Source organism: Vombatus ursinus, unplaced genomic scaffold, assembly GCF_900497805.2.
Source record: "Vombatus ursinus unplaced genomic scaffold, bare-nosed wombat genome assembly UNPS02005459.1, whole genome shotgun sequence".
Classification (NCBI taxonomy): domain Eukaryota; kingdom Metazoa; phylum Chordata; class Mammalia; order Diprotodontia; family Vombatidae; genus Vombatus; species Vombatus ursinus.
In genome coordinates, this window is record NW_020945237.1 from 495866 (window position 1) to 506651 (window position 10786).

The 10786-nt window shown below is 40.9% G+C and overlaps 1 protein-coding gene across 2 annotated transcripts; it reads left to right on the top strand.

The window, feature by feature from the left end:
• Window positions 1-481: 481 nt before the first annotated feature.
• CCR4 (C-C motif chemokine receptor 4) lies at window positions 482-10095 on the top strand. 2 transcript variants are annotated; one of them, XM_027847876.1, is made up of 2 exons: window positions 482-567; window positions 6542-10095. In XM_027847876.1, exon 2 carries the CDS (start codon window positions 6562-6564, stop codon window positions 7612-7614), a length of 1053 nt encoding a protein of 350 aa, XP_027703677.1. In that variant the 5' UTR covers window positions 482-567; window positions 6542-6561; the 3' UTR covers window positions 7615-10095. The 2 variants fall into 2 exon arrangements, with proteins under 2 accessions (XP_027703677.1, XP_027703676.1); XM_027847875.1 differs by lacking the exon at window positions 482-567 and adding an exon at window positions 4576-4610.
• The last annotated feature ends 691 nt before the right edge of the window (window positions 10096-10786 follow it).

Below are 10786 nucleotides of genomic sequence, written 5' to 3' on the forward strand. Positions count from 1 at the left end.
TTAAGTGCTCTGATCAGTGCAATGATCAATTGTGATTTCAAAGGACTAATGATGAAGCGTGCCACCCACCCCCTGATGGAATAAATACACAAAATGAGACATATAATTCTGGACATGATCAATGCGGGAATTTATTTTTCTTGACTATGAATATGTTACAATGGGACAGTGGGAGATAAAAGAAATATTATTAATTTAAAAAGAAGATTTAATTTAAAAAATAGAATAACAGAAGAACAAATGTGAAGAATCAAAAATGCCCATGCTCTCTGTAGCATCCTTGTACAGGATGGAGCCCAGTTTGATGAAACTGGTTCTAAGGAGCTTCCTCCCACTTGCCTGGGGCAGGTTTGCTCACTGATGAAGACAGAAAAAGCCCATCTTAGCTAAGCCTAGATCTCTCCTCTGATAAGACTTTTGACTAAGGTGACTGGCTCATCACAGGAAGCGCGCCATATCCCTTCAAAGACATCCAGTCATATTTAGCACCCAGCTTTCTGAGCAAGTGTAGCACCGACTGGGAAACCTGAAGCAGCCTGGTCCTTGGAGCCATAGGCAAAAGACAAGGTAGGAAGGAAATGAACGTTTCCTGTTTCTTTTCTCCCCCTTAGGATTTTAAGTTTTTTAATTTTTAAAAGTTTTTAATTTAAAGGTTTAAGTTCAAATTCTATCCTCCTACCCCCACCCCACCCCTTAGATGGTAAGCAATAAGATATAGGTTATACACGTGCAATTATCTCATTTGTTTTTAATGGTTGGGTGCACACACACATCTGCCACACCTTCATTGGACCCACTCAGATAGAACAATGTGCAAGCTTTGTTGGATGTGTTGTATGCACAGGGACCTTCTATGGGTAGCCTACACACCCAGGCACAAGCCAGACTTTGTACTCATATGGTCACTATAGGGCTCACTATAGGGTACATTCCTATTCTTAGCTCCTATCTACTTGCAAGGCCCATTTTTTTTTTGCAGTCACATATACAGCATGCACATATACCCACCAGGGCCCCATTATCCGTTCTGAATTAATGCACACACGCATTTGCACACACACACACATGCAGGCTATTTGTCCACCCACAGCACTCATGCACGCATTTGCCAAATAAACTTATTTTTCCCATTGAAAATGACAACTAGCTCAGCCCTGCTCACACTTCACAGTAAACTTGTAAACTACCCATTCCCAAAGTTTCTTTACTGCTGCTCCCTTGCTGACCTACTGAGCTTTTGTTCTTTGACCTAATTTGAAATACATGGCTACCAAACCATTTCATTTTAGTAATCTCTTCCTCAGCCTGACTTAATGTGTTTGTCTCATTCCCTGACTGGTCACAACTATTGTTAATGTGTAGGGTCTCTCAGGCAGCATGGGGCTGGGGAAAGTGGGCTGGATTTGAAGTCAAAGGCAGCATTGTGTGGTGGTTAGAGAATTAGACTCTGTGTCAGGAAGGCCTGGATTTGAATCCAGCCTCGGATACTTACGGGCTATGCAGCTCTGGGCAAGCCAATTAATTTCTCTGTGCCTCAGGTTCCACATCTCTAAGATGGAAGTGAAAGGTTGGATTTGATGATTCCTGAGGTTCCTTCCATACTGCATCTGAATCTCATCTCTATCACTTGCAAGCTACCTGAAGGGGCAAGTCATTTAACCTTGATGGCCCACAGCTCCCTTATCTCCAAGATGAGGCTGGTTAGATGAGGTGAGCTTGAAAGTCCCTTCCAGATAGAAATCTATCTTCCTATGACTTCATCTAAATTCTCTTGAGGGCAAATGATGAGGTATTATGGGGTATGCACTGCCTGCTGGGAGATACCAGAGTCCAGCCATTGGCAAATATGCACAAATAACTTAAATTACCTCTAACTGCATAATATAATGTATTCCCTTATACACACATGCTGAGAAGGCTGTTTCTATGTGCTATAGGAGCCCCAACTAAAGATGGGCACATCTGTATCAACTAAGCATTCGGCAAACCCTGATGTGGCATGCGTATGTCATTCGAATTATTTCTCAGCAGGATTTGCCCTTTTGGGAAACAAATGACCAAACAAATCAATGAATAAACATAAAACTGAATAAACTACCATAGAGAATGAGGCAAAAGTTTTACAGTTAAATACAAATATTAATTTTCTGTAGGTGGAATCTGTATCAAATTGCATTTTAAAGATAGCATGATGTACTTTGATGTCAGTAGAAACTCTTGACTTGGAGATTGCAGGAAATGTACAGCAAGTGAATTTGGCTAAAATAATAATGACCACAATGAATATTTCTATTGGGCTTTAAATTTACAAAGAAGCTTATGTGTGATGTCTTATTTGACCCTTGACAACAATCCTGTGAGGTAGGGGCTATTGTTATCCCATTTTACATATGAGGAAACTGAGGCAGAGAAAGATTAAGTGACTTCCCTGAGTCACTCAGCTAATGTCTGAGGCAGGATGTGAACTCAAACCTTCCTAATTCCAAGTCTGACATTCTACTCACTATGTCACATATGGGAGCTAGGTGGCACAATGGACAGAGCACTGGGCTTAGAATTAGAAAGACTCATCTTCATGAGTTCAAATCCAGCCTCAGACACCTACTAGCTGTGTGACTGGGCAAGTTATTTAACCTTGTTTGCCTCAGTTTCCTCAGCTGTAAAATCAGTTGAAGAAGAAAAGGGCAAATCACTCCAATATCTTTGCCAAGAAAACCCTAAATGGGGTCACAAAGAGTTGAACACTACTGAAAAATGACTCAACAACATGCCACATACTTGACTCTAAACAAATTGAGAATATGTAAATTGAGAAATAGGGGGCTTTAGGAATGCAGGACAATAGCAGGGAGGGGGGAGTTTCCTTCAGTGTCCTTAGGGGTAGTAATGGGAATGTAGACTCCAAAGGAGGCCCCACTGTCCCATTGTAACATATCCCACAATGCAGATGACTCAAGTTACAAAATCTCAATTTATATTCTCTTCCAGGAAGAGAGGTACACCTTTGAGTTGTGAGGTTAAGAAAGAAGAGTCCATTTTCTGCTCTCTGTGCCTCCCCTCCTCTTTCAAGCCCTCCCCCTCCCCAGCAGATGAAGACTATGATAAAACCTGCAGGTTTTCTTCCTAACCAGCCTAGCGAAAAGCCTCAGTCGGTTGATTTCTCCTTTCACCTTTGCTAACTTGCTGACTGGTGTTAAATATGACTAAGTACCATACAAGGTGATAAGAACTCTAGTTTGTCAAACCACCTAATTTTAGTGAGCTCCCCTGCCTGGCTTTGCAGGTCTCCAAGTGAAAGCTAGCCAACCACTTGTCAGGAAGGCTGGAGAAGGAAATCATAATTCAGGTCAGGGTTGGTTTACATGGCAGCAAGATTTGTTCCAGCTCTTAGTATATAAAGGTCTGACTTCCTTTCTGCCTCCTTAAATGTGTGGCTGTGCGTGTGTGTGTGTGTGTGTGTGTGTGTGTGTGTGTGTATGCGTGTGCATGTTTGCCCACACACGTGTGCTTATATATTTCATTGCTGGGAGAGCTCCCCAAAGTTTCAAAATAATGAGTACTAAAATTATCCCATTGACTGGATTCCCACTCTTGTCCCATATAGTCGCCTTCCCATTGACAACCCCTCTGAATTTAGCTCAATTATTTCCAAAAGAATTGTGTGGAATAGTGAAAAAAAAGTTAAAAAGTGCAAGATTTAAAATCAGAACATCTGGGTTCTGATGCTAGATCTGGGTAAACCTGGGTTAACCTGGACAAGTCATCTAAAGTTTTCGGGCCTCAGTTTCTTCATCTATAAAATGAAAGCATGACCAATCTCCAAGGTCCCTTCTTGTTCTAAAGCTACAACTCCATTGTCCTCAGTCTCATTTGGGCTATTTCAAATTAAGCCAAATCATCTGGTATTAATTAAGCCCTTATTATGTGTCAGGCACTGCACTAAGTGCTGGGGATACAAAGAAAGGCAAAAAGCCTCTTCCTTCACAGTCTAATGAATAATAATTAATAGCAAATGACTGGAGAGAAACAAGATAGTTTGAGATGTGCCATAAGTTTTAGCACAGTTTAAAGCTACAAACAAAGTAGATGGAAGACATTCCAAGAGGAGAAGTCACTAGCCGGTGATAGGTGAAAGGCTTCTTAGAGTAAGTCGGATTAGAGCAAATCTGAGTCTTAAAGGAAGGCAGGTGAACTAAAAGGCAGAAATTAGGAGGTAGAACATTCCAAGTGTGGAGGACAACTAGTGTAATGGCAAGGAGATGACCGATGAAGTCTTGTACTGGAGGAACTACAGGGAGGCCAGGGTGGCTGTACTGTAGAATTCGTTCTTTGCTGTTTTTTAGTTGTTTTTCAATTGTGTCTGACTCTTCATGACCCCACTTGCTCTTGGCAAGGATACTGAAATGGTTTGCCATTTCCTTCTCCAGTTCATTTTACAGATGAGGAAACTGAGGCAAACAAGGTTATGCGACTTGCCCAGGGTCACACAACTAGCAAGTGTCTGAGACCAGATTTGAACTCACGAAGAGGAGGCTGGCACTCTATCTACTGCACCACCTAGCTGCTCATAGAATTCATGGAGGGGAGTAAAGTTGGAGAAGACTGGAAAGGTAAGAAGGGCCCAGGTTATAAAGAGCTTTAAATTCCAAACAAAAAGTTTATGTTTGATGCTGGAAGTAATAAGGAGCCACGGAGAGCACTGAGCAGGCAGAGTGACATCATCAGACCTGCACATCAGAAAAAATCATCTAATTAATTATAGCTCTTCCCTCCACTAAAAATTCACTGTGATACCTCAAGATGGTATGGAGGTTCTCCTGCGTCCTCATAAGTCTAAGTCAGCACAACAAAAATCCTTCATCCAGGAAAGACCTTAGAGACTGGCTGTGTGTCGATACCATAATGAGCCGCTGCAACACAACTTTACATATATAAACATCTACAGAGATGGGAGGAGGGGCACAGATTTGTAGGGGGAAAGTTTATCTAAGAACTGAGAATATCCAAATGAGTTATGTATTGAATATTTCAGTGTGACTTCATATTTCTGTCAAAAACACCTGGCTGGAAGGCTTTGAATTCTTTTCAGCCCTTCCCACTGACTGCAATGGTGTAGAACTTGGACAGAAAAATGCCTTAAACCTGGGCTTTCTCACCTTGTCTTCTGTGACAAATTTTTGAAACTCACCACGTTGGTGACAGAGGGATGAATTTTGGGGTGACAGCCATGGTCTTAGAGTCAAATCTATAAACTTTTCCTCAATGCTAACTAAATGTCAGACACCGTGCTAAGTGCTGGAGATACAAAGAAAAGCAAAAACAACCCCTGTTCTCAAAGAGCTTACAGTCTAACGGAGAGCCAACATGCAAACAACCAAGTACAAACAAGATATATGCAGGTTGAATTGAAGTGAGTCTCTGGAAGAAGGCAGTAGCAGGTCAGGGGGAGAACCAGGGAAGGTATCTCGCAGAGGTAAAAGTTTAACTAAAACCAAAAGAAATCCAACAGAGTCAAAAGGCATAGATGGGAAGGGAAAGCATTCCCCGCATGAGGGACGGCCAGTGAAAAGGCACGCAGTAGGGAGATAGAGCATTGTATATGAGGAAAAGTAAGGAGGCCAGGGTCACTGGTTCCTAGAATAAATGGAGGGGTGTAAAGTGTAAGAAGACTGGAAAAGTAGGAAGGAACCAGGTTATTAAGGGCTTTAAAGACCAAACAGAGGATTTTATATTTGATCCTGGAGGTAACAAGGAGCCGCTGGAGTTTATTGACGAGGGGAGGTGATATGGTCAGACCTGTGCTTCAAGACGGTCTTAAAGACCAAGTCATTGAGAGATTGCAATTTGCAGTGGTGGACGGAGTACCCCCTACCACCATGAAAGTATATCCTCAACATACTGATCCTTGTCCTCAAAACTTTCACTACCAAAAGTCCTTACTGCTTAAAACTTGCATATTTTTTTTTAAATGCAGCTCCTCTTTCTCTCTGGATCCTGGTATTCCCCCTTGCATTTCCTTCCTTTGCCTACTTCCCAAGCTCTGAGTCACCAAAAGCTGAGTTGCCAGTGGGAGAAGTAATCATTCACAGGAAATTTAGACATTTTACCAGCCTGCAGTATAGTTTATGTTGAGAAATACTGACTTGTATTCTCCATGAGGGAGATCTGAGTTTCCAGCTTGTAAAAGGTCTAATGATGATATTCATGAGGATGAACATGAAATAATACTGGGGGAATGGTCCATTGTGGGAAACTCCTGATGTGCAATCTCCTTTCACTGATACATACTGGCATTGTTCTGCAGTGTATAGTCATAGGGAGTTGCATAGGGCATGGAGAGATGATGTGACTTGCCCATGGGCACACAATGTGTCAGAGACAGGTCTTGAACCCAGGCCTTCCTTACTTTCAGGTTGCCTTCTATCCACTACACCATGCTGCCTTTCATGAACGGTTATGTATTTATTTATTTTAATTCAGAGTAGCCTTGGTTGATTTCACTACTATAAATACATTCTTCTCTTTTTCCCACCTCTTCCAGTTGAGTCTACTTCAGAGGCGATGGAAACCACTTTGGACTATAGCAACTATTACATCTATGACCTCCCCAGTCCTTGCAGCAAAGGGGGAGTGAGGGACTTCGGAAAACTCTTCTTGCCCCCATTATATTCCCTGGTGTTCCTATTTGGTCTGCTGGGCAACTTCATGGTGGTTTTGGTCCTACTGAAATACAAGCGGCTTAAGTCTATGACTGATGTGTACCTGCTCAACCTCGCCATCTCTGATCTGCTCTTTGTTTTTTCCCTTCCTTTTTGGGTCTACTATGTTGCTGACCAGTGGGTTTTTGGAACAGCCTTTTGTAAAATCATCTCCTATATGTATTTGGTTGGGTTTTACAGTGGCATATTCTTCATCATGCTCATGAGTGTAGACAGGTACCTGGCAATAGTGCACGCTATTTTTGCTTTGAGAGCCAGAACTCTGACCTATGGGGTTATTACAAGTCTAGTTATATGGTCGGTGGCCATGTTAGCCTCACTTCCAGTCTTGTTATTCAGTACATCTTACACGGAGAATAACAACACCTACTGCAAAGAGAAGTACCCTGGGAATTCAACCACCTGGAAGGTTCTGAGCTCTCTAGAAATCAACATCTTAGGGCTCTTGATTCCTCTTGGAATCATGCTCTTCTGTTACACCATGATCATCAAGACCCTGCACCGCTGCAAAAATGACAAAAAAAACAAGGCAGTGAAGATGATCTTTGCAGTCATGGTCGTGTTCCTGGTGTTCTGGATTCCATACAATATTGTGCTCTTCTTGGAGATCCTGGTAGAACTGGAAGTTTTCCAGGACTGTACCTTTGGCATGCAGCTCGACTATGCACTCCAGGCCACAGAGACCCTGGCTTTTATTCATTGCTGCCTCAATCCAGTCATCTACTTCTTCCTAGGGGAAAAGTTCCGAAAATACATCAAGCAACTCTTCAAAACCTGCAGGGGACCTTTAAGGATCTGCAAACACTGTAGTTTTCTCCAAGTTTATGCTTCAGAAATACCCAGTTCATCTCACACTCAGTCTACTATGGATCATGAAATCCACGATGCTTTGTAAATGACAGCAGACTGCCTTCCTTCAGGGGAAAGAGGAACTGACACCCCTTGAGTAATCGCAGGGCTCCCTATTCAGGTTTTAGTCAATAAATGTTCAGTCAGAGTGTCAATCTGTCCCTCACCCTGAAATGGGCTTTTCTTCTTATAATGTGCATAATTCTCAGAATGAGCCATTGTCCATCTGGGCTAAGAAACCTTGCCTTGTTTCTGGTATCCCATAACAAGAACAGCATCTTGGGTGATGATTTTAAGAAACCCTATCTGAGAAAAACATCAATAAGGTGACAGATAATAAAGATGGGGATGCTATTAAAATGTAGCCTGAGATGACTAGGCAGCCAAAGGTTATCAAGATGGCAAAAAGAAAAAAAAAGACCCAGAACATTTGAGATCGGTCAGGCTGTGGTTCTTCATTTCCAGCCTTGTGTGTGAGAAGCCAACGGAGAGCAAAGGTTTCTGATTGCTTTCCACCTATTACAGTAGATTCGGTTTTGGTTTTTGGTTTGTTTTTTTTTAATTCTGGACTGTTGCCATCATATATTCTTGTTTGAATCTTTTAGGCATGATGCATTTTATAGACTGGTGGTCTCAAGCTCAAATTTTGTTTGTTTGAAGTTGATAAGTCTTCTCCTTGCACTACTTCTGCCTAAAACCCTATTTCTTTTCACAGAGATTCATTAATCCAATTGCATCTAAACAAATGGCTCACTGCTTTACCTGGGGAATGCAGCAAGAAGCCCCATGCCCATGGTTTTGAGATCCTTGATGTAAATCAATCATGTACCATATACATATATATATACATATACATACATGCATATATACATATATATATGCCACTGGTTTGGATTAGCAAATAAGCAAATTAATTGATTAAGGATGTTTATAACTTTATTGTAATGAAATAATGTGTTAGCTTAAGTAAGACCTCATGTGTTGATAGAATCACCAATGTGAAATATAAATCATGCAAAATCCGTATTTACATATTGAGATTCAGACACATTTTCATACATTTGGTTGCGAAAGGCTTTAATCAAGGTAGAATATTTAACTTAATGAAGACTCAATAGAAAGAGGACCTTCAATCTACTAAGTGTTAATAGTGTTCCTTTAAGCATTCTTAACCTGTTCACAAACAAGGCCTTCCTAATCCATCATTAACTGTATCCTAGATGGAAAAAAACATTTATGAGTCATTCTATTTGCTTAAAGAGGAATGGCAATGTGTCTCTAATCTTTCCAAAGCCCATGCTGTCAGCTGGTGTTATAGTCACTCTCCTACCAGCATTGTATCCTTAAGTAACTGCTATTATGTCATCTCGTATTGGGAACAAAACCCCACATCAGGGAATATATGTATCACTTACACTTCTAAAAATTTTGTCTCAAATTTTCTCCTCTTCAATTACACAGAAATTCAATTACTTAGGTCTTATATATGTTGTATTAGTCATGTAGCCAATTTAAATAATTCCAGAGAAATTCTAACTATTACTCATCAATAAACCAAATGAACAGAACGAGACAGTGATGGCCATCCAAGTCCTGGGCTATGTAAATGCTACTGATATAATCCATGTTCCCACGAGGAAATTTACTTAATGTTTTCACACTGATTCTTTGCAGTAAGTGTTATACATTGGATTGTAAGATAATTTGTTTTTCGAGCTACCTTCTTCAATGCACAGTTACATTGTATACGAAAATAAAATAAACTTGTATATATTTCAAGTGAACTTTTCCAATCAGCACTATAAAATTACTGAAGATCTAAATGTTCTCATCCCCATTGTTTTTTACAAGTATCATTTCACAAGAAATCCTCCAAAGGTGGGGGTCTGAGGACTGTTTGGAGACCTATTATGAAAGGATGCAGAACTAAGGGTAATGAAGCAAGGCACCTGGACAGCACAAAGCATGGGTGAGCCACAAAATAATGTTGTCAAGACATTATCAAACTTACCAGGTCATCTCATTGCCAGATGTCAGCATGACTTAGCCCCTGCTCTGGGCCCAAAGGGTACTGTGCTCCCATTCCCTGTTGTTTCTGTTCCTCCTTGTGACTATGGAACTAACTGGTCTCCGAACCATTGTTTCACCTAATGGCGTGTCTTCATATAATGCCACTGAGGTATTCTTCTATGAGATGAGATGGAATAGACCTGGAGAACAAGGAAAAACACAGGAAGGTGACAGCCATGGGTTGTGACTCCTTATTGTGATTCTTACATCATTAGGTTGTAAGTGCCTTCAAAATCACATCCCAGACTGGATAGGAAAAACAGGTATCTGTGATTAGCAGGCAGTGGAAGTGAGGGAAGGTGAACACAAATGGATCATGGGTCTGGATCAAAAGGATAGGGAGGCAGCATGGTTCAGGGGAAAGAGCATTAATGCTTTCTAGTCAGATGGACCTGGGTTCAAATCTCACCTCTAACATTCACTACCCGTGTGACCTTGGACAAATAACTTAACCTCTCTGGGCCTCAGTTTCCTGATATGTGAAATAAAAGTTGTGGGGAGCTGATTTTTTTTTGTTTGCTTTGCTTTTTAATTCTTTGAATTCTCTCTGAGAAAAGAAAGTTCCTATAAAATAGCATATACCTCACAATCTGGGGTGACTGCATGTGTTCCTAATAAAGTAATAGACTAAAAAATGCCATCTTATCATGTGCTAGCCATAGACACAACTGTTATACAATATGTGTAGTATGACACTTTGCTTTTTTTTTTAATGAAAATAGTATTCCCCACACATTCATTAAGCACCATATCTAATCCTTGGCAATATTAAGAAGTGCTTTGTAGCTCTGAACTCCCGGCGTCAACTTTCTGCAACTTTCCTTCCCTTTCATAGCCTCCTTCCCAAGTCCTGACTAATAAGAAGGGAAAGGATGTGACAAATTCATTCTCTCTAATCTGTTGGCAACAATGTGCAACAATGAGTTTTTGTATTTTTAAGGGAGAAACTTGGAGACAGAACTAAAAAGAAATGACTCACTAATGGTGGAATATTAGGCATGGGCGTATGGAGGACCTTGACACAAAACCCTAAAACTGTACCATATCTCTGTCTTTTCCTCTCGAGTCTCACTGCCAATGCCCCAGTACAAGTTCTCATTCCTACCCTCCTGGACTACTGTGGTAATTGCTTAATAAGCCTTTCATTT